The sequence below is a fragment of the Diabrotica virgifera genome, chromosome 7 (assembly GCF_917563875.1).
Source record: "Diabrotica virgifera virgifera chromosome 7, PGI_DIABVI_V3a".
Classification (NCBI taxonomy): Eukaryota; Metazoa; Arthropoda; class Insecta; order Coleoptera; family Chrysomelidae; genus Diabrotica; species Diabrotica virgifera.
Window position 1 is genome coordinate 229,792,908 of NC_065449.1, and position 27,452 is coordinate 229,820,359.

The 27,452-nt window shown below is 35.0% G+C and overlaps 1 protein-coding gene across 2 annotated transcripts in view; it reads left to right on the forward strand.

Moving 5' to 3' along the window:
• The window catches only part of LOC114344260 (PAN2-PAN3 deadenylation complex subunit PAN3), a 53,240-nt gene extending 26,497 nt beyond the window's left edge, over positions 1-26,743 (forward strand). For both annotated transcript variants that reach the window (XM_028295108.2, XM_028295114.2), the window contains 3 exons: positions 10,522-10,763; positions 17,417-17,636; positions 20,496-26,743. In XM_028295108.2, the coding sequence (XP_028150909.1) occupies positions 10,522-10,763; positions 17,417-17,636; positions 20,496-20,754 (721 nt within the window). In that variant the 3' untranslated portion in view covers positions 20,755-26,743. The remainder of the gene's footprint in view (positions 1-10,521; positions 10,764-17,416; positions 17,637-20,495) is intronic.
• The last annotated feature ends 709 nt before the right edge of the window (positions 26,744-27,452 follow it).

Genomic DNA, 27,452 nt, shown 5'->3' on the forward strand with positions numbered 1-27,452 from the left:
CGTACGGGTTTTAACAGGGAAAACCCGTATCCACCACTGGTGAATTACCAATTGCGTACTGCCGGTATTACTTCTTGAGATCAAAGTGTCGACATAGAAGAGGTTTTACTGTCCCTCTTTATACTGTGCACAGTATTATAGATCTTAGCGATGTTCTGTGGTTTATCGTATCATAGGCCGCTGTGAGGTCTATCAAGTCTACTCCTACTATCTCTTTCTGCTCAAATCCCTCCTCTATGTACTCTGTTAGGTTCAGCACTTTCTGTGCATGATTTAACTGGCCTGTTGCTTGTTGCGGGATTAGATTTGCATCTAATTTTTCCTGGATGCGGTTCAAAATGAGGCGTTCATACAATTTATACAAATGGCATAGCAGATATATCGGACGGTAGCTACTCGGTAGTTCAGGGTCTTGCCCAGGTTTCGGAAGGGCTACTACTCTTGATTTTCGCCAGTTTTGGAATCTGGTAGGTAGAGCGACAGGTGTTCAATAGATAGAGCACCCATTGTCTCGCTTTTTGTCCGAAGTGTTTTATCTGCTCTGTTAGGATTTCGTTCACCCCAGGTGATGTTCTATTTTTCATAAGGTCCATGCCATTTTTGAGCTCTTCGACGGTAAATGGATTAAGCAAGAGAGTTGTTTCCTGTTTTTGAATTCTTATAATCTTTGGCGTTTTGCAACGATGGTTTGCTTTGCCATTCAGAAGCAGGCATGGTGGGCTATCTGATTTGTCGTTATTGCACATGGCTCTTTCATCTCTATGTGATCACCGTTAAGTTTTTTAATCACATTCCAAGCTTGCTTACTACTGTGCGTCATATCCATTTTACTTAATGTCTCGCTACACCTTTCTTGTCTTGAGAGCTTAGTATTTGCTTTGCTGCAATCTTTCCCCTATCTCTGCTGTAACTTCGCTAAATGGGTCTTTACTATATCTCTGTATCTGTAGAATAGGGAGTGTGAGTCAAGTCCCACAGCACTTAGGCCACAATTGACCCATTGTACATCCTCCCAGGGGTGTTGTCGTCCTTAGTTCATTATTCATCCTGCCATTTCCAGGAAGGCGGACAAATCACCTTGTGACATCTTCCCTATATCGGCAGGTGTATGTCAAGGCTCGCCGAACGCATACTCTCGTATTGACGATAACTCCGGACATTCGCATAGAACATGCTCGACAGTTTCGTCATCTTGTTCACACCTCCTGCATTTAGGTGTGTCTACTAGCCCCAGTGTGTGGAGGTGTTTTCTTAGTTGACAATGGCCAGTTAAAAAACCAACTGTCAAGCGTAGGTTTTTCCTGGTCATTCTCAAGTACTTTTCTGATACTGACTTCCCAAGGTTCCTTAGTGTTACCTTGGCAAGTCTACATCCTGGCCCTTCTTCCCATCTTTTCACGGTTTGCGTGTGGGAGTGACATTTGGCAATTTCTGCAATTGTTGCAGTTGACCAGCCAAAAAGATCACCAGGTCCTAAGAGTCTTAGGCCTGCTGCCTTCTTAGCTAGCTGGTCAGCAATGCGGTTGCCTTTATTTCCGTTATGTCTTTTAACCCATCTCAGGATGATGTTACCATCCGAAGCTTGGGCTAGTGATTCATGACACTCCATTACTAGCCCTGATATGACACGTGGTCTGTTCAGGGTTAGTAGCGCTTGTCTGCTGTCTGTGCAGATTATTATAGTTTTGCCGGCTATACCTTTCCGGATTATCTCTTTTGCGGCTATAGAGATACCAGCCAGTTCAGTCTGAACTACGCTGGCATTTTTGCCCATACCCCGTTTTATACTAAGGTTCAGTGATCTGGAGTATATTCCGCATCCTGAGCCTTCTTCCCTTTTGGAGCCATCGGTGTAGATGCAATATGAATTTGCCACGTTTGACTCCCTATGTTGTCTTGTTTCGATTTTGTAGGACTTGTCGAAGACAAACGTAGGTTTAATTAAGTCGCATCCATGGCCCGCATGTAGCTGGGGCAGTGCCTCCAGCTCAGCCCGAAAGAAACGACAGCTCAATTGTCCCATTCCTACATCAAGGTTTGCACCCGCTGAGCGTAATCTCATCAGTGCCACCTCTTTGATATATATGTCTAAAGGGGTAATGCCAATGAGCAACTCCATTGCAGCAGTTGGTGTTGTTTTCATGGCACCTGTTATATTTAGGCAAGCCATCCGTTGAATATGGTTTAGTTTGTTGATCGCTGTTGCCTGTAGCACTTTTGGTACCCAAGCTATGGCTCCGTAAGTTAGCATTGGCCTAATGACAGTAGTGTAGATCCAGGCGATCACCCTGGGCGAAAGGCCCCAAGTGCGTCCGACCGTTCGCCGACACTGTTCATAGGCAATATATGCTCTGTTGTGAAAACAACAGTTATTTACATTAATTTGCTTTTATAAAAATATCGCTCTGTAAATCTGTTGGGACAATCTGTATTGTGTTTAAAATATTTAATTCTCTGAAAAACTTGAGTGTAGCGTTGTGTGTTTCATAAAATAGACATCTGCATTTTTATCGTTTCGGGGTAAAAGCAGGTCATGTTGCCAAAGAAGTGTAACATGTGTTTTGCCCTTTTCAGGGCGAATAGTGTAAACTAAACTATCAAAGATAATAGTGCAGAGATTTGAATAGAATTTCAGTAGTCTCTTTCTGCTCTCCGAGTTGAACACTTTGTTCGCTTGTGCGTCTCTCTTCGCCGTAAAAATACTCTCTCCGCAATAATTAATAGATTAAAAAGACTCTTACTCTCTCTCGTTCGCTATTAAGAATATCATTTATCGTTAAGCCGCTTATTTGTTAAATTCGTTGTTTTTTTTGTTAATAAATGTTTTGTTCGCCGGATACCCTTATTTATCGCTAATACACAACCCTTTCTATCGTATTAATTAGCACCTTTAAAACCAGACCAAATCAAATTATTCGAACCAGTTCTCCTAAAAGTTCACTATTTTGTTTATATCGAAGGACGGGACATACGGGTGTGGTCCTAAAATATTCACCTATGTCCAATTAGGCAAAAGGTAATAATTAAACCATTTTTGCCACGGTGGGGTGAGATTGAATAAAAACTCACACCATTTGATGGTCTACATCGACCCGGATTTTTGGTTGGTTTTCGCGTTTGTGCCGCTTTTTCGGACATTTTTGTGTGTAATACCTCTACAAGACTTGTTAGTTCGCGTCGCGATAAACTCTAAGTAAAAGAAAGTGAAGTTATTGTGTGTGGTTAGTAGCTGCCACCTGTTGCTTTATCAATTGGACTAATTTGGTGAGATTTTTCCATTTTTTAAAACTTTTATTGCTGATCCAAGGTAAACTCTGCTCAAAGACATTTTACGGTCAAAAACACTTTTGTAGACATTTAACGTAGACGCTGTATCTCTCTGTGAAACTTGGACTCTTATTCTCTCGCCGCGCTTGTTAATTGACAAAAAACTCTCCAGTGTAATTTAGATTTTGCCGCGTATCGATAGACTCTCTCTCGCCGTGTGTTCAATCGAATTCGAGATAGAAATGGAAGACCTCAAGAAAAAAAGGACGCCTTTGAAGGCTAAAATTACAAGAATCGAAAACTGGCTCTCACAAAAGGCTAGTACGGAAAAGGATGCGCTACAATTTCAATTTCGGCAAACAGAATTAAAAACCTGTTTTTTAAAATATGAAGAAATAATGGATCAGATAGACGAGATTGATGAAGCCGGTACTGAAGCAGAAGACAGGGTAACAACTGAGCAAAAATATTTCTCTATTCTCGCGGGCCTACAGCGTAAGATGGACGAGTTATTGTTGGGCCCCCCTCCTCTCAGATCAAATAGCACTCAGTCAACTGTGGCCACTGCTAAGGTTAGGCTTCCGGAGATCACCATGCAAACGTTCTGCGGGTCATTCTCTGAGTTCAACTCGTTCTACCAGCTCTTCGAGACGCTAATAGTGAACAATGAAGAACTCAATAATGTGCAACGATTTATTTACCTTAAATCGTTCCTGCGAAATGAACCCCTCCAGTTGATCGACAACATCGAAGTTATCGACGAAAATTTCGATATAGCTGTAAAAACTCTCAAAGATCGTTACGAAAACAAATCGCGAGTGATTAGCTTACACATTCAAAAATTGTTAAAGGCTCCATCTCTAGTTAAAAGTAATTCAAAGGCGTTACGCGAATTTTTAACTCTAGCTCAGCAGACGCTGCTCGCTTTGAAAAATATGTCCGTACCAATTGAGCATTGGGATTTACTATTAATTGAAATATTTTTACAAAAATTAGATTTTTCTACACATAGGGCCTTTGAATATGATATTGGGACAAAGACCTTACCTACCCTTTCACAGTTTTTTAAATTTCTCGAGAAAAAGTGTGATATTCAGGAAAAATTAAATGTTTCAGATCATGATAAAAAGGTTAATAACAGGTCTCAATCAAAAACATCTTTCTTCTCATCAGTTGACCAACCATCACACTCTTTCTCTGATAATAATTGTACTTTTTGCAGAAGTAATGCTCATAAGGTTTATCAGTGTAATGATTTTAAATGCCTCTCTTTACAGGAAAAATTTAATTTTGTAAAAGGTAAGAAACTGTGTTTTAATTGTTTGGGTAGTAAACATTTCTCTCAAAATTGCGCCTCTACTCGATCATGTACTTTGTGTGGGGGTCATCATCACTCATCCCTCCATGGAACCTCTGAAAATGTCTCTTCCTCTAGGAACATCAATAGGCAAGCTCTCTCTCGTGAGCGCAATGCTCAAACTCCTCAAAATTCTCAAGGTGCTTCTCGTGTTGTCGCTCCCATATCTACTCAGCATTCTTTTAATAATCGCAGCCAAAATGAAGCTTCTACTAGCTCATCCAGACCTCCTTTAGATATGCAAAATTCTCCAGATTCTCAGGCAGCCACATCTCTCTCCGCTTTATCAGTTAAAACTGATGTATTGTTGGCTACCGCTTTAGTAACCGTTTATTCGAAAGACGGCAGACCCATGCATGCCAGAGCGCTCCTAGATAATGGGAGCCAACATTCGTTTATCTCTCGTGATTTGGTTGAGAAGTTAAAACTCATCCCTTATTTTAAACAGCTACAGATATCAACCATATCCGAAAACACCTCACTCTCAAACGAAATGTTAAACTTAGAATTTTTCCCCTATAATGTAAAGGACAGAAGTTTTAAAACTTCTTTCGCTGTACTCGATAGTATAACTTGTAGGCTTCCTAGAGCTACTATAGATAGAAGTAAAATAAAAGTCCCACAGGATCTCACTCTCGCAGATCCCTCGTATTCTGTTCCGGGTAAAATTGATTTGCTTCTGGCTGGTGATATCTATAGTGAATTATTGACGGATGGATTTATACGGTTAGGAAAAAATCTTCCCATTCTTCAGAATACTCACTTAGGCTATGTTATTTTTGGTACAATTAATCCTCAGGTTTTTCACCGTAATTCACATTTGGCTATCTCTCAATCAAATGTTTCTCTCTTTGTTCAATCCGAACCCGAAGAAAATCAGTTGGATAAGTTGCTTCAACAATTTTTCGAAATTGAAGAAGTTCCCCTCGTTAGTAAATTAACTCCCGATGAAGAATTAGCGGAACAAATATTTAGCAAAACTACTCTTGTGTTACCTTCAGGTCGCTTTCAAGTAAATCTTCCATTTGTCTCTGAAAACGCTAATAAAATGTTAGGTGAATCCTTTAAAATGGCCTTTAAAAGATTTATGAATTTAGAACATAGGCTCTTAAAAAACGAAAGTACATACGCTCAATATAAATCTTTCATTAATGAATATCTTCTTCTCGAACATGCGAAAATAGTGCCTCTCTCTCTCACCAACGAAAAGTTAGAAAATAAATATTTTCTACCGCATCACTGTGTGTTTAAGGAAGAATCTTTAACAACAAAGCTTAGGGTTGTTTTTGATGGTTCGATGAAAAGCTCTAGTGGTTATTCGCTCAATGATATTTTACTCAAAGGTCCTACTCTTCAACCGGAACTTTTTGACATTTTGCTACGGTTTAGATTGTATTCCTTCGTTTTTACAACGGATATACAAAAAATGTATAGGCAAGTTAGAATAAATCCTGCTCAAACCTCTCTTTTAAATATTCTGTGGCGTGACTCCCCTGAAAAAGACATTGAGTGTCTTGAATTGCAAACCGTAACGTATGGAACTAAAAGCGCTAGCTTTCAGAGTACTCGCTGTTTAATGGAACTGGCACAAACTTATCAGACTGAGTATCCTCTGGCCAGTGATGCTCTTCAAAATAGTTGTTACATTGATGACATTCTCTATGGCGCTAATGATGTACAGACTCTCCTTAAAGCTCATAAGGAAATAACTAGTTTGCTTGGAACCGCTTGTATCTCTCTCCATAAATGGTGTTCTAACTCAGACTTGTTTTTAAAAAATATCTCTTCTCTCTCTTCGAACACTACTTATGTAATAGCTCCAGATAATGGCTCCAATAAGGTTTTAGGTTTATGTTGGAATCCTATTCTTGACACCTTCTCAATCTCTCTCCCAAATTTTACCTTAAAGGACTCGTACACCAAGAGAGAAGTACTGTCAATGATTGCCCAAATATTTGATCCTCAAGGCCTAATTAACCCAGTTACAGTTGTCGCTAAATTAATCATGCAACAAATTTGGATTTCCAAAATTAATTGGAACGATATCATAGATGCAGATACGTTGCATGAGTGGCTAAATTTTGTTCGCAGTCTCTCTAATTTTAAGGATTTAAATATACCTCGGTGTCTCTTTTTAAGTCAAGAAATCACTAGTGTTGAGATTCACGCATTCTCGGATGCAAGTTTAAAGGCTTATGGAGCTTGCATCTACCTACGTGTGATTTATAGATCAGAACAAGTATCTTGTTCACTTTTAGCATCTAAGAGTCGTGTCGCTCCGCTAAAACCCTTGACTCTCCCAATATTGGAACTCATGGGTGCGCTATTGTGTAGTAAGCTCACAGCAAGGATTGCTAATATTATTGAAGAAAAACTCTCTCGCTTAGACTCTATAAATATGTGGTCGGATTCAGAAATTGTTCTCGCTTGGCTTCGTTCGCATCCCTCTCGTTGGACTCAATTTGTAGCAAATAGGGTTGCACAAATTTTAGATAATTCTCCTAACGCTCATTGGAGGCACGTACGATCCAAAGAGAATCCTGCCGACATACTCTCCCGAGGAATGCTACCCGCTGAAATACTTAAATCTTCTTTGTGGTTTCATGGTCCTCAATTTTTGAATCAATCTCGGTTGGATTTGTTGAAATACAATCCAAAAGTTTATACCTCCAAGTTACCCGAAGAAAGGAAAGTAACTCTTCACATTCGAAATGATCAAATAGATTTTTTCACCTCTCTTTCTGATAGGTTCTCTAATTTTTCAAGGTTTGTAAGAACTTTAGCATTTATATTCAGGTTTGCCAATAATGCCAAATCGCCTTCTCATAAGTTATCAAATTCTCTTGAAGTAAGCGAACTTCAAAACGCTGAACTGAAGATTGTTAAGATGCTTCAGTATTCTTCTTTCTCGCTTGAGATTTCTGAGATTAAAAAAGGTAAAACTCTATCCAATAAGTCTATTTTACGCTTAAACCCCTTTTTGGATGAAAATGAAATGCTGCGTGTAGGAGGTCGCCTTGGTAACTCAGACGTCACATTTGATCAAAAATATCCTCTTCTCCTTCCCTCAAAAAATCGTGTAGTACGTCTCATTCTTCAGAGAGAACATATCAGACTTTGTCACTCTGGTCCTCAAAATACTTTATCTCAAATTCGACTTAAATATTGGCCTTTAAATGGACTACGTGAAGTTAAAAAGGTCATACCAAGGCAGATTTGCCAAAGGAACGTTTGCAATCCTCTCGAGTATTCGCTCATGTAGGATTAGATTTTGGTGGCCCCTTTCAGATTAAAGCTTCCAAACTCCGCAAAGCTCCCTTGATAAAATCTTATATTGCTCTTTTCGTTTGTCTATCGACTCGAGCTGTTCACATCGAAGTCGTGTCCGGCCTTTCTACAGAGACGTTTCTTCTCGCTCTAAAACGTTTTATTAGCCGTAGAGGCCTCCCTCAGACTATATTCAGTGACAACGCCACGAACTTTTTGGGAGCTCGTAATCAGTTGTTTGAACTTTATAAGTTTTTAAAAGAAAAAGAAAACTCTCGCTCTATTAATGATTTTTTGGCATCATCGCATATTCGCTGGAAAACCATAGTTCCTCGAGCCCCTCATCATGGTGGCATCTGGGAAAGCGCTATAAAGAGCGCAAAGCATCATATCCGTAGACTCATGGGTGATATTAAGCTCACTTTTGAAGAATTTACCACTGTTCTCACTCAAATTGAAGCTGTGCTCAACTCTCGACCGCTTTGCTCCCTCTCAAATGATCCCTCTGATCTAACCTATCTGACCCCTGGACATTTCTTGATTGGACAATCTCTTACGTCATTTCCTGAAAGGGATGTAATCCACATTCCCGAAAATAGATTAAGTTTATGGCAACATCTCTCTAAACTCCAGCAAATGTTTTGGAAAAAATGGTCAATTGACTACTTGAACAGACTCCAAAATCGCCCTAAATGGTTTCTTCCTCATAAGAACCTAGAGCCCAACGATCTCGTCTTGTTGATTGAAGATAACACTCCTCCTCTTTACTGGGCTCTAGCAAGAGTGATTGATGTCTTTCCCGGAAAGGATGGCCGAGTAAGAGTTGCATCGGTCAAAACTAAAGATGGAGTCTTCAAGCGCTCTATTAATAAATTGTGTCCTCTACCAAATGACTGTTAAAATTAAGTTAAGTTTAGTGTTTTCGCTTAAGAACGTTGTAAGTTGATTTATGTTAGGTTAGGTTTATGTTAAAGCCAGTGCTTCAACGCGGGGGAGTATGTTGTGAAAACAACAGTTATTTACATTAATTTGCTTTTATAAAAATATCGCTCTGTAAATCTGTTGGGACAATCTGTATTGTGTTTAAAATATTTAATTCTCTGAAAAACTTGAGTGTAGCGTTGTGTGTTTCATAAAATAGACATCTGCATTTTTATCGTTTCGGGGTAAAAGCAGGTCATGTTGCCAAAGAAATGTAACATGTGTTTTGCCCTTTTCAGGGCGAATAGTGTAAACTAAACTATCAAAGATAATAGTGCAGAGATTTGAATAGAATTTCAGTAGTCTCTTTCTGCTCTCCGAGTTGAACACTTTGTTCGCTTGTGCGTCTCTCTTCGCCGTAAAAATACTCTCTCCGCAATAATTAATAGATTAAAAAGACTCTTACTCTCTCTCGTTCGCTATTAAGAATATCATTTATCGTTAAGCCGCTTATTTGTTAAATTCGTTGTTTTTTTTGTTAATAAATGTTTTGTTCGCCGGATACCCTTATTTATCGCTAATACACAACCCTTTCTATCGTATTAATTAGCACCTTTAAAACCAGACCAAATCAAATTATTCGAACCAGTTCTCCTAAAAGTTCACTATTTTGTTTATATCGAAGGACGGGACATACGGGTGTGGTCCTAAAATATTCACCTATGTCCAATTAGGCAAAAGGTAATAATTAAACCATTTTTGCCACGGTGGGGTGAGATTGAATAAAAACTCACACCATGCTCTTTCAGCGCTACTATCTAAGTGAGAGTTCCATGTTAACTTCCTGTCAAGGGTAATACCAAGGTATTTCACCTCTTCGGAGAAGCTCAGATTGCAGTTTAGAATCCTAGGGGGTATTAGGCCCGTGATCCTTCTTTTTCTGGTGAAGAGGATCATCTCTGTCTTTTTTGGATTTATAGACAGTGAGTGCTCCTTACACCATGTTTCTATTAGTCTGAGAGCAACTTGTAATCTCTCACACAGTGTGTTCTCAAACTTACCGCTTTGCAAGACGGTTATATCGTCTGCATAGGCTATTGTGTAGAAACCGTTTTTGCTGAGTTGGTCAACCAGGGTATCCAAAACTATGTTCCAGAGGAGTGTGGTGATAGCACACCCCCCTGTGGACATCCCCTCGTAACCATCCCTCTAACCAAAACGTCTTCTACATTGCTTATTGCTCTATTTGACAGCATACTGAATATCCATTCGCTCACGGCCAGGGGGACATTCCTGACATTGAGCTGTTGGGTGATGGTTGGGAAAGTTGTTTTATCAAACGCTCCCTCAATGTCTATGAATATACCTAGGGTGGATTCTTTATTATCCAGCGATCTTTCAATTCTTCCCACTACTTGAAGTGCAGAATCGGTATACCGTTCTTGTCTAGAGGCGCTTAGTATTTGCTGCAATCTTTCCCCTATCTCTGCCGTAACTTCGCTAAATGGGTCTTTACTATATTCTTCGGTGTATTTTGTCATTACCTCTTTTGCTTCATTGTTCAGACCAGATATGTAATGTTGTTGATATCCTCTAGGTATGTGTTTACATGAGTATTTAATAAAATATTGTTAATAATGAAACAGAACTAGCATGATTTCAAATAGATAATATAAAAGAAAAAAAATCTGAAAAACAAACATTTTTAGGTTAAGATTAAGTTGTTTAGGAGTAATGGATGTAGTGCTTCAAGAAACAAATTCAACCATCAACCACATAGCGCTAGTACAACATTATCAGCAAGAAGACTTAACTGCTTTAGGAAAATTGGTTCTAGCTCTGGCTTGCAAATCGACCATGGCTGTGCAAAGAGAAAACATATCTACAGCTTTAGATATTGTCAGTCGTTCCTACACCACTGATCTCCGGAATCTGATTATGTATTTATTAGGTAAGTAACTTAAGTAGAGTCATATAATTAACAAATATTTTTATGTATTTATTATACAGAGAGAGTCTGTAAAGTGGAATAAATTCAATATCTCAAATACTAATTGTTTTTTTGGAAAATGCTCAGACCCGTCGATTAGTATTTCAAATTGTCCTTTTTGACATTCAATAAAAATGTATACAGGGTGTCCCAATTTAGAGATATGACGTCATCGTCGATTTTCTTAAATGACAACACTGTCATTTTGATAGCTAATTTGATAGGGTTTGTAAAGTTATACATAACTGCAAAATATCAAATTTTTATTCTCTACCATTTACAAGATAAGAGAAAATAACAAAGTTATATCTGTAATTTGGAATATATTCAATAATTAAAATACTAACTGTTTTTTTGAAAAATGCTCAGACCCGTCGATTAGTATATCAAATTGTCATTTTTGACATATAATAATAATGTATACAGGGTGTCCCAATTTAGAGATATGACGTCATCGTTGATTTTCTTAAACGGCAACACTATCATTTTGATAGCTATTTTGATAGCGTGTGTAAAGTTATACACATCTGAAAAATTTCAAAATTTTATTCCCTACCATTTACAAGATAATAAAAAATAACAAAGTTATGAAGAACAAGAAGTAATCAAATAATAATTGAATTTATTTATTTCAATTAAGCAAATGCTCATAACGTTGCCCATTGACAATTTGACAATAATTGAGGGCAACATTATGAGTTTTTGCTTAATTTATTGAAATAATTAAATTCAATTATTAGTTGATTACTTCTTTTTCATAACTTTGTTATTTTTTATTATCATCTAAACGGTAGAGAATACAAATTTGAAATTTTGCAGTTGTGTATAACTTTACACACCCTATCAAAATAGCTATCAAAATGACAGTGTTGCCATTTAAGAAAATCAACAATGACGTCATATCTCTAAATTGGGACACCCTGTATACATTATTATTATATGTCAAAAAGGACAATTTGATATACTAATCGACGGGTCTGAGCATTTTTCAAAAAAACAGTTAGTATTTTAATTATTGAATATATTCCAAATTACAGATATAACTTTGTTATTTTCTATTATCTTGTAAATGGTAGAGAATAAAAATTTGATATTTTGCAGTTATGTATAACTTTACAAACCCTATCAAATTAGCTATCAAAATGACAGTGTTGCCATTTAAGAAAATCGACGATGACGTCATATCTCTAAATTGGGACACCCTGTATACATTATTATATATACACCCTGTATACATGTCAAAAAGGACAATTTGAAATACTAATCGACGGGTCTGAGCATTTTCCAAAAAAACAATTAGTATTTGAGATATTGATTTATTCCACTTTACAGACTCTCTCTGTATGTATTTATTAGGTAAGTAACTAAGTAGAGTAATATAATTAACAAATATTTTTATTTTAGAGTAATGATATTTTAGCTTAAGGCAAATTAAGTAGATAATTGAGAGAAGTGTGGGCGAGATTAATAGGAATGAGACTTGACAAAAGAAGGGGACTTAGACTTAAGAAAATATAGCAAATGGAAGTATAAAAAGAATGGAAGGGGTATTGTTTCGTAAAATTTTAAGTCAACACGACATAATCAGCCCTATTCTTTAACTTTTAACAAATCGAATAGAAATGACCAAGTCGAATCGTAATTACCCAAAATCGGAATGTTTGATATCTATCGCGTCATTTTTGTGTTTGGATCGGTATTCTGTAACTCATATCGTAATCGAAATCTCTGACTTCTATTTCACTCGGTTCTGAGGAGGTGGCAACCGTGCAGTAACCAGCGAAATTGTGTTCTGTGACCTATTTTGTTACTTGAAATATGACACCGTTGCCATTTCCTCAATGTTTTCATACTTTCTTCATACTATCCTCAAAGTTTTGAGAAGTAAATAAAATATTCGTGTAAATACTGGATGCAAAAAGCTCAAAAGAGGATAAATGGTTTTAAATTAAAGTTAACTAAAATTGATATAAAAAGAAGATAAACTGATAAATAAAAAAGATAAGTGAAGATAAGAAGTATAAATGCTTTTAAATCAAAGATATTTAAATTGATGTTATTAATTCATTATTATTAATAAATTATTTAAAATTGATATTACTAATAATATGCAATCTTTAAGATTCGATTCCAGTTGAAATAACTGCTAAACAGCTTTTCCCAAAAATGGCATCTTTTCTATAATTTGTTCAGACTATGAGCGTTGACTGATAAATATACAAGTATACTGGTATAATCTTTATTTATCAATTAACGCATAAGAAGTCTATCGTATGCTATTCTTGTGCATTATACCATTGATTGCAATTGTACAAGAAATATGCGAACAAAATATGGCAACAATGTAAATGGGAAACATTCAGACGCCAAGTAGCAAATAAATAAGGTTAGGTCCAATTATTCATACTCGTACCACATGTCTAAATGAAATATATATAGTTCTCTAAACAAATAACACCACAGACTAAAAATTAAGCAGCTAAAAAAAGGTACAAATACTATAAATAATTATAAATAAGTAGTATGTAATTAATTATTTTTATATATAAAATATAAACGTCAAAACAAAACAAAATGCGCTTGCGTCAACCACAGTTCCGATAATCGAAATCTCAATCTCATCTCGACAGGGTAAATGCTGTCGAAGTGATTTGTATTCACATTACGATTGTAGAGATTCCGAAGTAGTTATGGAATACGGATTTGGACTATTTCTATTCGACTTGGTCACTTCTATTCGATTTTACTGACTTCTATCATCGAAATGAGTTACAGAATAGGCATGAATAAAAGAACCTGAAGAAATACAAGAAATAATAAATTTAAATCCTCCTACATACTCACTGACCTCAACAGGAATTCTACTTCTTAGGCATATATCTGATTTCTTTGCAATAACTATCTCAGTTTAGAACTAAAACAAAGATTAAAATGCTCTGTTTGGTCTGTACTCCCATATGGCGCAGAAGGTGGACCTAAAAGTATCAAACAAGAACCGAATTTAAGCGTTCAGGTACGTATCCATGCGTTGGTGCTCCATTGGTATCCGTTGGTAGCAGCTCCACATAATGGATACGTTGGTGCTCTCCGCTCGGCGCTCACCCTCTTCGATTCAACCTTCAACCGGTTTTGGGGTTTATATGTAGGGGAGCGCATGCCGTATCCATTTGAGCAGCTACACGGAGCACCAACGTATGGATGGACGTACCTTTACAAATGTGAATTCATAGACGGATGTTAAATACACCTTGGACGACAAAGAATAATAATGGAGAAGTACTAAAGAGGGTCAACAAATATAAATGAATTACTAAAGACTGTTAAACACCAGAAAATGTCTTGTCTGACTCATATGCAGGGGAAATCGATATACACTGCGCGTCATAGAAAACGGGCACCCTAAGAAATGCGTCATTTTTGATGTCGCGTATCTCCTAAACCTGTTGTCCGATTTAAATGATTTTTTGAATATGTTATAGCCCTATTCTTTGTCAATATCCCTCTAATAATATTTTTGCTAAACAGGTAAATTTTCATTGTATACAGGGTGTACGAATCAAACTGTATTTTTTTCTCAAAGTTCGCAACACCCTGTGGAATATTCTAGCATTTATAAAATACTGAAATTAATACCCGACTATAGCCTCAGGTTTTCTTAACATTCTGTTTTTTTATTCATTCGCTTATGTTGGATAATACAAAAGTTATGTACTTTAACAACTAGCCATATAAGTCTAAGGGGTTTTAGGGACTAAATAAGTTCGACAAACTTTAAGGGCTAATTCTGCATTAAAAATAATGGCAGTTTGCTTTATAATCATATATCCGCAAAAGCTTCGTTTCCGAGATACGGGATGTTAAATTTTTTCTTACAAACTGATGATTTATTTATTGCTTTAAAACAGGTTGAGATATACAAATGAAATTTGGTAGGTTTTAAGAGATGGTTATTGCGCATTTTTTGACATACAACTAAGAATTTTATATTCACTATTGGAGCGCATACGGGTAATATGACCGATCATATTATTCGTATGCACGCCAATGGTGAATAAAAAATTCTTAATTGTATGTCAAAAAATGTTCAAAAATTACGTCTTAAAACCCACCAAATTTCATTTGCATATCTCAACCGGTTTTAGGGCAATAAATAAATCGTCAGTTTGTAAGAAAAAATTCAACATCCTGTATGTCGGAAACGAACCATTTGCGGACATATGTTTATAAAGCAACCGGTCATTATGTTTTTATGCAGAATTATCCCTTAAAGTTTGTCGTACTTCTTTAGAAACACCCTGTACTGATAAAGAGCATGCCTAGTTGTTAAAGAACATAACTTTTGTATTATCCAACATAAGCAAATGAATCAAAAAACAGAATGTTAAGAAAACCTGAGGCTATAGTTGGGTTTTAATTTCAGTATTTTATAAATGCTAGAATATTCCACAGGGTGTTGCGAACTTTGAGAAAAAAAGAATGTGTGTGTACTTTGTACGCACGTAAGAAGTTATACTTCTCTTATATGATTTAAACGAAATTAATATACTTTTTATTTATATTTTGTTTAAATATTAAACTAATTTATACTTACTACTTCTCAAACATTTTTATTAGAACAGTGCCAAAAATTAAAATAATAAAAGAATAAAACACACACAAACACATTAAACAAGCCACAAATGATGTCTGAACATTAATTGTCGAAAAATGTTTTAACTAAATACGTATTTTCTGAAAATACAATTATATAATAAATATTCTTACAATCATAAAATGTATTAAAAAAAACAAAAAAGAAAGTTTCTATTGGGACTCGAACCAGCGCTGATAAGAGCGGTTGGTATTGGAATTCATTCGCCTTCTCCGCTTAGCCACGGACACTATGTGTTATTATTTACGAAGATCGACTAACTAAACGGATTAAACTTGTGATATTTTGATATTTTGAAAATTGATCAAATTATTTTAATTTTGAATTGAAATGATTTAGAATTGAAAAAATACAACAAAACATAGAGTAAAAAACAATATATTAGGTGAATATTGATAGAAATTTTGATGGTAATCAAATTATATAAATAAAAATATTACATACTATGTATTTTGGCAGATCAAATAGGTAGGTTTATACCCATGATACATTAACAATTATTACGTACCTGTTGCTTTTAAAAACTATTTAAAAGTCACTACAATATTATCAACTTTTTTGTTTCTGTCCTCACAACAATAAAACTAATATATTATACATTTGTTTACCTTTACCTTTACCTCCAAACCACAGCTGCCATATCGGATAATTTTTGACATGTCATTTGAACATCCAATCAGAACAAAGTTATAATGCGCATGCGCCGGGCTGATAGGTTTTAACATATAAAAAATCACCCTCTATCGCCGGTAAAGAAGTATAACTTCAAAAACACAGTTTGATTCGTACACCCTGTATACAATGAAAATTTACCTGTTTAGCAAAAATATTATTAGAGGGATATAGACAAAGAATAGGGCTATAACATGTTCAAAAAATCATTTAAATCGGACAACAGGTTTAGGAGATACGCGACATCAAAAATGACCCATTTCTTAGGGTGCCCGTTTTCTATGACGCGCAGTTTAGAATACTACAACTTATTTTTAAGAAATTGGAAAAATTCTTTGTAAAAGGTATAAAAATTTTTTAAAATCCCTTTAAAGGGCTACATCACAACAAAACATTTTCGATTTTATAAAAAAAATCATCATCAGTGTTAGATAGATTGGATGCTAGCTGAGCCACCAAAGAAAAATATTCGGATAAAAGCCTTTTAAATATAACATGGATGCATTAAAGGTACATACTTAAATAAAATGCCTTATGTTATGATGGATACATGGCAACAGGATAATGCCCTTAGGTAATGTATTGAATTTCCCAACACTCAGTCACTCAGTTGCCATTAAGTCATTGGAATGTAAACAACTCAATTTGCATCCCACGTGTTGGGAAATTCAATACATCACCTAAGGGCATTATCCTGTTGCCATGTATCCATCATAAGGCATTTTATTTAAGTATGCACCTTTAATGCATGCATGTTATATTTAAAGGGTTTTTGCCCGAATATTTTTCTTTGGTAGCTCGGCTAGCATCCAATCTATCTAACACTGATGATGATTTTTTTATAAAATTGAAAACGTTTTGTTGTGATGTAGCCCTTTAAACGGATTTTAATAAAATTTTATACCTTTTACAAATAATTTTTCCAATTTTTGTGATTGATGGTATACAGCCAACTACAAGAAAAAAATTGCTTTTCCTTGTTAATTTTTAAGGGCAACATAAAAGCTCGAAGAGATGTGGGAAAGTTTCTTGGCTAAAAAATGTGAATGGACTCAAATACCAAATGCAGAATAATAATTATTTCATCTGGTAGAAGATCGAGAAGCCATTTTTGTTGGCTACCGTTGTTGACTAGAATACCTAGGCCGACAACGCAATGTATATGCTAAATAAAAGTCATGTATCGACATATTAGAAGATGTGTGAGTGAAGAAGGTCGAAACATCGACAAATTTCGTGCAGAACACAACTAATCTTATATTTTTTAATAGCTTTTCAAACAATATTTTAGGTACACAACAAAGAAGAAGCGTTACTGATCTTATGCCCATGATTGGTGCTAGGTTTTACAATCAATTGGATACATTACACAACCACATCGAGACGCTCGATCACGAACTGTCGAAAGAAGTACAAAACGGCCGCCTTTTTAGAATTATGACCAAATTGGCTACCATTAACGAACGACCAGATTTCAATTTGGAGAGTACATGGGCAGAAACTGGAGATAGGTAACTATATTCACAATGATACAAAATTTTCACTTGTAATTACACAAGAGCTCTAATATTACCGATTTGTATCCCGAGTGACTATTTGACAGTTTTAATAGGGGAGGGAAATTATGTCAAATTGTCACGAGGTCAATGAAATGTTATAACGGACTCCCCTTGTCGCCTAAATTGACTCTTCCAATTCTACGTGTCGTGACGATTTTGCAGGCACGACATATTACTTATATAGAGAAAAAATTTTACTATAGAGGAAAATTGATACAATGCCGGTATAAAGGCTTGGTTCAAAATTAAGCTAATAGCAACGCCCTCTCTTTTTGAACTGCAAAACTTTTGAACAGCCTATTATATTTAATTATTTGCCTTTTACATTTTTAAACGATTCTTTATGAAATTCTATGGGGTATTGTAACGAAATGTTATACGAATATGTTTTGGAAGTTGATATATCCCATGAATTTGTTTTTATATCTGATTCTCATAGAAGACGCTGGTTACAAGGTTCGTACCAAGTTTTATTCAACATAACTTTTTTAAGGGTATGATCATTAATCAAAATAGCAAGTCAGTTAACTTAAACATCATCCAATCTTACTCCAAATAGGTACTCTATTCTATACCCTGTCTCGTTTTCGGAGTATTTTGATTTGAAAATTATGAAGTAATAACCGATGCTGGTATAAAGTAATGATAAAGTTCTAATATCTCGATTTTCTCTAAGTTTGCCATGGGAAACTCACATTTTTTTATTGTTACGACGAAAATTCAAAAATAATTAGAATTGGAATTTTGATTAATAATTCTACCATTTGATGCGTTTTAAAATGTCTGCTCTGATGGGGTTAGGGATAAAACTAACTACATAGATACTGGGGGTCGAAATGGGACTAAAGTAGAAGAAGCAGACACTCAAACCTTCTTTGCGAACGGCAGCTCAGGTTTTGTTCGGTGGCGGGTCATGGAATCGTTAGGGAGATGAGAGGGTTTTAAGAGGACTAACTGCCATTACCAAATAAGCAAAGGATACTTACACAGACTGGAGGACCTTCCTACTATTTAAAATATGACGCCGTTTGGAAAAGGTACTATATACTATATATATAAAAATACAGAAATAAAAATAAGTACGTTTCTAAATGTTTATTAAAACCTCAGACTTTATTTTTATTATTTTGAGGAAACATATTCTCGGACAGGAAATGAATGACTTTACCGTAGGAATGACCATAAAAAAATTTATAACCTTTACATGACTTACAATACACAAAACTTTAAACTTTATCGGGCAGTGTATTCCAAAACAAGATTTGACCTATTTCAAAGTTATACAGCTGTCAAATGTCACTGCCATTTTATTATTTAATTTACAAAAAACTGTAACCATTCTGAAAGCAATCTCTATTAAAATATTTAAAAAATTGTACCAACTGCAAATTTAAATATCGTTTTTATATTATGAACAAGATTTACTCCTTTTTTTTTAAAACATTTCGTTGTCACACTGGTCACATCACACTACTTAACCAAAGCTTTTCATCATTCCACCCAACAGGTGGGTGTGGCAAGCATTCAATTATACAAAGGGGCTCTGGGAAACTGGAAACAGGGTTTCTGGAACTGGAACGAGACCAGACATCTCGTCGAAGATTTCAAACAGAATAACATTGGACCAAATTTGAATACACAGGGCTTCAAAAAAGAACAGAAACTTCCACAACAAACCGGCTCACAACTGCGTCACACTATTCCATTTGTCCTGCGTATCTGCTGATTTTCACCTTACAAATCCAACATTATGGAGTGAAATTTTTCACGGGTATTCTTCAACAGTAACAGAACAAAGGGTGAACCATCTATTTGACTTCACATAGCGACAATATCTAATTAATGCCGGCAAAGTGGTGGCTTCTGTGAGTTCCACCACTGGTTGACATATTACCAGCTCAGATGTTGATGTGGAACTGATTTCTCCTTCACAAAACGAGAAGGGAAATCGCGCAATACCGTGCGATTCTGATCTCTAAAGACGCTTACCCTGCCTAAAAGATTCACATCGCATGATCAACACCTGCAAGAATCTTCCGAGGCCACCAATTTCATGTTTACTCTAGCCTACAGAGTGGGTTAACGAAATACAATGCAACTATTTTAAAATTATTCGTTGTAATACTTATAACAGGGCGGGCTTTAAAATATTTAGGACAGGATATAAAATTAATGGTTGGAGTTTTTTCAAACGCCACACATTAAAAAAGTTATGTTGAAGTTGAATAAGGGTAGACACCAAAATCTCAACTGTCATAACACGCCTAACTTCACGCGCAACTTTGATACGTCCAAAAAGCATAGGCACCAAGTTTTAACTCATCCTATACATATATACAGCAACGCGCATACATAATATTAAGAAAAATGAATATATTAATATATTTAGAAATTGAATTAATGATGCAATACTATTATATTTATACGTGAAGTTCGACAGTTCAAAGTTGTTGATTTTTTGCGTCGCACCCGTTGAATAATACTTAACCTTGGTACGAAACTTGTAACTAGCGCCATCTATGAGAGTCAGATATAAAAACAAATTCATGGGATGTTCATTACAATGTTGCCAGTAGTTTCGGCAAAATCGTAAAGAATGTGTAAAATTATTTTTTTCTTCAACGCCCTTTACCTTGGGAACGAATGGCGTTACAAATTTTTTTTACCTTGCAAACCCCAATTATTTTTCAGTTTTTTACCTATCCTAGATGCGGGGTTACCTTTTTTTAAACATTTATATTTTTACCTGTGTTTTTAATAGTTGTGATTTTTATGTACTTGTTCTAATTAAAAATAAAATTATCTTTTAAGGTATATGTTGAAACTATTCCGAGATTATGTATTCCATCAAGTGACCGAAGACGGCAACCCTTGGCTCGACATGGCGCACATCGTCCAATGTCTCAATAAGTTGGACGTGGGCGTACCCGAAAAGATAAGTCTGGTGTCACGTGACGAACAAAGCGTCCTCGTCGTCTCGTACGCCGAACTAAAACATTGTTTAGAACAGTCTTTCAGCGAGCTAACCAGTTCATCCTCAGGCCTCCAAGAATTAAATAGAATATCATAATATTGATATGTGGGATAAACTTCATCTTTTTAGGAAAAGTCTCGTTTAGCAAGATTCGGCAGGGATCCTTTTTACTCATTGTATATATATGACACTAAAATCTTTGCAATCGACAAGATTTCTTAGTTATATTTGTAACGTTAGAAGGGAAAATATTGTTCGGTTTTACATTTTAACTTGATACATCAACACCAGTGATTTTTTTGTTTTTTAAAACATTTTTACCAAAGTGTTATTTTTTACTGTTAAAGAAACTGCAGCACAAACTATATTTTTCAGAAAACATTTTTTTCATTAATCGCAAAATAATTTTTTTAAACGTTTAAGATTAGACTTTAAAACAAAGTGTAGACTATTTACTAACGTCGAGACAGTTTCGTGTTTCGATAATTTGACACAGGTGGCGCTGCTATGTTGTGCGATAACATTCATATAGTAGTACCAGCTATCTAAGAGACTCACTGATATTCAGCTCACCGGGTGTTATTATTCGAGGTGTGGAATTCCATAAACAAGGCATCTACTGTTTGTAAAATGATCACTTGTTTATGTAATTTCACACCTCGAACAATAGTATCCCGCAGAGCTGATTATTAATGAGTCTCCTAGATAGCTGGTACTACTATACTTTTATGCCGAAGCCACATTCTTCTTTTTCCAAAGTGATTGGAAGAATCATAAGTTTTTATTCGTTGTGACAGTTAGGAATCCAATTTACAATATCCCTCTATTTAATGTATTAGTACTGGAAATAAAATAATCCAGTAAGTTTCAATTTTTCAATCCAAAGTCATCATTGCCACTTCCTTTAATTTACTGTCTTGACGGGCATGCAAATTAGCCGAATTCTTCCTTGAGTGTCAAGTGGTCGTTCTCTTGCATATCTAGCTAGCCATTCAATTTACATCTATCTATTTCTAATTTTATTATCAGTTCATACTTTCTTTATCAATTCTATTCTATTTGTCTTCGCATCTTCCTATAATAATACTACTGCAAAAGTAGTATTTTGTTACTTCGGCTTCTCAACGTTCAAGCCACACATTTTTTGTTCCATGAGCTCTTCTCTCCTTTCTACTTCTGTTGGAGTATATCATTCTCTTTACTTTCATTCCAACAGAAGTTCTTCTGTTTTTGTTACATTGGCGCCCAACGTGGGGCCTGAAGAGTTAGTGGGGCCACGACCCTGAGATTAAGAGTCTCATGCTCTTTTTCATCTCATGCTCTTTTTAGTTACATGAACTATATTAAGTTTTTTTTTATCTTCAAAATGAACCACTTTTCATTCTGAAATTTTCATTGAACCAACTTGTACCCAAAAATGCTTTCTTATACATACTATACTTACATATACAGTAAACACAATCGTTACTCAATATCAAGGTATGTGTCTACCTTAGGAAAATAATGGTTTTCACATCCCTATTGTAGGTAACATTCCGTCCATAAAATCTCTAAAATCGAAAATTGTTTATCTAAATATTAAAGTACAACTGTCTTTCTGGCATACTTTCTCTACCCTTGATCAATTTTAGGTAATACAGTCCCTTGTTGTTATTAATAGAATATGTGATACTTTTACAACAATTCTAAAATAGATAAATATTTTTTGCTTATTAGTATTGTCTCGAGACCTATATGAATCTGATTGTAATTTTATATTATTTGACAAACAAATTATATTTGATTTGAACTTGTTTTAGTACCTTTCGTTAATATGTTTTATTTATCTTATTAGACAAAGACTATCTACAATGTTGTTTTATTTTAATTTTAAAAATGTTCAATATATTTATAATGAGTAAAAAGTCATTTGAAAACTTCAGCTAGTAGAAGACGTTTACCTAAGGAAACGCCATGATGAATGTTTAAATCATGAACATCTCTTGGAATTGAGGATAAGCTGTAATATGTCTGTGTTACTTATTAGACCAGTGTCCAGATGATGCCAAGATTATCGAAACACCTTCTTTGATCAAATGACAATTATTTTTATATCACATATAAAATCAACTGAATTATTTTAAAACGGGTAATAAAGAAATAAAATACGACAATAATTTAATCGTATCATTAAAAATATCATAGACGAATACAGTAAAAACAAATATAAAAAAAAATTCTTAAGGATGCCATTATTTGCACAAAGAATAAAATTATTAAACAAAGTAAGTTATTCAGTAGAAGTAACACTGAAAACGACAATAAATATCGTTCCCATACCACCAGATTGACAACAGGTGGAATCTTTCTTTGGTTACACCTCCTGAGATTTTCAAAATTTATAAATCATACAGGATGCCGAGAGAATTTTAAATAATTCACAACTCATCTGCTCAGCGTGGTAAAAGTTCCAACAAGAAAGATTCCTTAATACTCCTACAAAAGAGTAAATGAATTAAAAATGTATAAACGTTTTCAATTTCTTTGCAACACGAAAATGCAGCAGCTGCATAATGCTCTGGTAATTCGAAGAGTGCAGGAAAAGTCTATACCGGTTTCGGAGATCTTTTCTTTCTTTGCAATTCGGGAAGGCCCAAAGTGTGATGCCTGGGGAAATCGGAGAGAAGATGATATGGGACTACTGATGAGGGGAAAAGACCTCCGAAACCGGTATAGACTCTTCCTGCACTCTCCGATTTAACCAGAGCATTATGCAGCTGCTGCATTTTCGTGTTGCAAAGAAATTGAAAATGTTTATAATTTTTTAATAAAATTATTATTCTTCTAAGGAAGATGACAGAGTCTGTTTCAGGTCCTGATCTTTGATCCGGGTCAGTCGTGAAGGACTCATCACTAGGTAGATATATAGATTCAATGAGACGGCTTTTGACCTATTCCACTGCGACTTTTCCAGACCTATTGGGGTCCTCTAGCCCTAGATTACATTCTCTAGGCTTATCATTTTTAAAAGGTCTAATAACTTCGAGACTGAACCTTCCAAATAGCTCTTTGCAAATGGCTTTTCTTCACCTAATACAAAAACCATACATTTACCAGGATGTTACACTGATATAAAATGCGTTAGGTGAATATGCATAGGTCATCATCTGCCAATCACATCAGCTTCAACTGCCTATTCAGCTTACACCGCCGTATTAGCAGACCTACTGCCTTTGACTGTTTTCCTGTCTTTAAATAATTGATGGATTCAACCGTTACTTGATAGAAGTTCATTTTATCTAACAATAAAACACTGAAAACCTTTGTTTTCTATACTTCCACAAAATTTATTATGACTATGTGACTACAGCTGTTTCGGCAGAGTGCTTTTCTCAAGTGATTTAGTTTACTATGGGTTTGTCTTTTTAAAGTCTTTAACGGAACAGGTTCAGGAGTGGGGAGCTGTTTGTCTCGAGTTGGTCATTCAGAATTATATCTGTTTTTTTCAATTTATTAATTTCCATAGATTCTAATAAAGATAGCTTAAGGCCTTTATTTTGAATATGCAGAATTTGAAACTCTTCGTTAAAAGAATGATTATTATCTAGAAGGTGAAGTGCGTATGTAGAAGTGTCTGTTTTTCTATTGTTGAAAGCCCTTTTGTGTTCTGCTATCCGTTTGTCAAAGGTTCTACCAGTTTGACAGATGTAAGTTTTCGGACAGTCACCACAAGTTAGTTTGTAAACACCACTCTGTAGTTGCTTTCTCTTTCTGCTCTTATTGTTCTTAATATATTTGCTTAAGTTGTTAGTTCTGAAAGTTGGTGTTATTCCTTTCTTTTTTATGTATCTGGCTATTTTTGTTGTTATCTTGCCAGTATATCTGATAGAGCAGAAGGTACTGAGTTCTTTCTGTGGTGGTGGATAGACTAATTTCAGGGATTTCTTAACAAATTAACAAAATTTTAAACCCAAAACTCCATAAGAAAGCCCTGAAATTAGTCTATCCACCACCACAGAAAGAACTCAGTACCTTCTGCTCTATCACATATACTGGCTTGTTAACAACAAAAATAGCCAGATACATAAAAAGGAAAGGAATAACACCAGCTTTCAGAACTAACAACAACTTAGCAAATATATTAAGAACAATAAGAGCCGAAAGAGAAAGCAACTACAGAGTGGTTTTACAAACTAACTTGTGGTGACTGTCCGAAAACTTACATCGGTCAAAATGGCAGAACCTTTGACAAACGGATAGCAGAACACAAAAGGGCTTTCAACAATAGAAAAACAGACACTTCTACATACGCACTTCACCTTCTAGATCATAATCATTCTTTTAATGAAGAGTTTTAAATTCTGCATATTCAAAATAAAGGCCTTAAGCTATCTTTATTAGAATCTATGGAAATTAATAAATTAAAAAATACAGATATAATTCTGAATGACCAAGTCGAGACAAACTTCTCAACCTCTTCAGTTAGAAGACTTTAAAAAGGCAAACACATAGTAAACTGAATCACTTGAGAAAGGCACTCTGCCGAAACAGCTGTAGTCACATAGTTATAATAAATTTTGTGGAAGTATAGAAAACAAAGGTTTTCAGTGTTTTATTGTTAGATTTCCTGTCTTTGCTTACTAGGTCTGCCGTAAATTTTGGCGAATGTTCTGTAATGAACTGTTTCGCTTGTCTTTGTGCCGGTAACTTCCTCCACGATTTCAGAGATGTGAACTACTGACTTTCTTATATATGTTCTTATTAATGTCTGCAATGCCGCAGAAGGATTCCAGTCCAACGAACGGCATTGATAAGCATCACTAGATAAAATACAACTCACCTACATTAGGCTAAATAAGTAAAAGAATTGAGAGATCTTCAAATCCACACAAAGAAATTGCTGTTAAATTTACAAATACCAATCATTAATTTGTTCAAAACTGGGTGGGATACAGTGATGAGTGCGCTAATAACCGGCAAAATAACTCAACCATATAAGTTGTGGAGATGAAATTAGTAGAGGTGGGAAATTTAGCGATAGAAAGCGATTAGCTATAAATTTACATTATCTTCATTGTTTCCCACCTTTAGACGTATCGGACGAGTTTGGCAACTACCACAGTGACAGTGATAGTTTTAGTTGACATACTCCTCTAATGCGTCTAAAGGTGGGAAACAATTAATATAATGTAAATTCATAGATTTCTATCGCTAAATTTCCCAGCTCGACTAGTTTCATTTTTTTTCTCTCACAACTTAATAGGTTTTCCATCTTTTGCGTTATTTTGCCGGTTATTAGCGCGCTCATCACTGTATTTATAATAGGTATGTTATGAAAAATTATTGTTGTATATTATTTCAGTTCATCTCAAAGTCTCTATATTTAAAAAATGGCTTTGGTTCTACTCGGGAAGTCCATTTACTAAATTTTTTTCTATTAAATAGTAATACTGACTTAACTATTTAAAAGTTCGGTGAAGACATTTTTCATGTATATTTTGTGATGTCCGCTAGTGGCAACATTATCGGTGAAGACATTTTTCATGTATATTTTGTGATGTCCGCTAGTGGCAACATTTTTGAAATGAGCATTTTTCGGGTTCGCCCTTACTCCTCCATGACTGTTAAAGCGGATTTATTTGTACCCATCAGTAAACATAAACTAGTGATCAGGGTAAAGTCAGTGCTTATTATTTAATCTAAAAGCGGCAAATTAGTAGAATAGACCCCACATACCACGTTGTAAGTACAAATTTGTCCAATGAATCGTCGGGACTGTAAATGCATACGCCATTTGAAGTATTTCCTTTGATTCTGGGGACTGGTCTCAATTACGTACTTTAAGATAGTGTTGTGAGTTGAGAATGAATGTGGTTTAACAATAGTGATTGTTTACCAAAAATATTTTGTTTTCAATAATATTTGGGTACATCACACGCGCCACTGAAAACTCATTATTTTTTTGTTGTATCGAAATGAAATATTATTGAAAACATATTTCCATTTTTGATTACTAAATAGATATTTTTTGCATAAGTTATATTTTTCTTTATAAAAAGATGTATCAAAGCCGATTAATAAAAAGCAATAAAAATTATAATTTAAATTTTAATGTTTTAGTCCACCTCACCCCCTATGTTTATTGCCTATATACAATATCCCGAGTTGTGGAAATCAAAATGTAAAAAAACAGCTGAGCTGTTGTCACTGAAGAATTTTAAGATGAAAAAACTCAGAAGTTCGAGATCATACACAGGAAATTTTAAAAAATGTGGCAAATCAGTAAAACGGTTTGTTTTTAATGCAATATCGTTTATAAGCTACTACCAAAACATATGTTGTAAATTCGCTCAACCGAGATTCATTTTGACAGATTCAGAGTATTGTTCTGAAGCTACTTCCTTGTGGCATTTTTATGATTAATTATTTATATGGGAAATAAGCCTCAATTAAATTGAAAAAAATAATTTTATTTAACGTTTCGACGCCCAAATCGGGTGTCATTGTCAAAATACTACTAAAATAAACAAAAATGTTGTTGCTAAGTAAAATATTTTTCTAATAATTTATTTAATCCGACTCATTTATATTGGCAATTCAGATATATATTATACATTTTAAAGTAGAAGACTTTAAAATGATATTGCAAATATTTATGAGTTTTCTAATTTTTTTCTACTTTAAAATGTATAATATATCGATACATTTTTGGCAAAGTAACGTGACATTTTATGTTTTTCCATTAAACTAAAGCTATTATTGTTTAGAAGGTACTGCCAAAGTGTAGTAAGCCTAGAATTAATTCAAACATAATA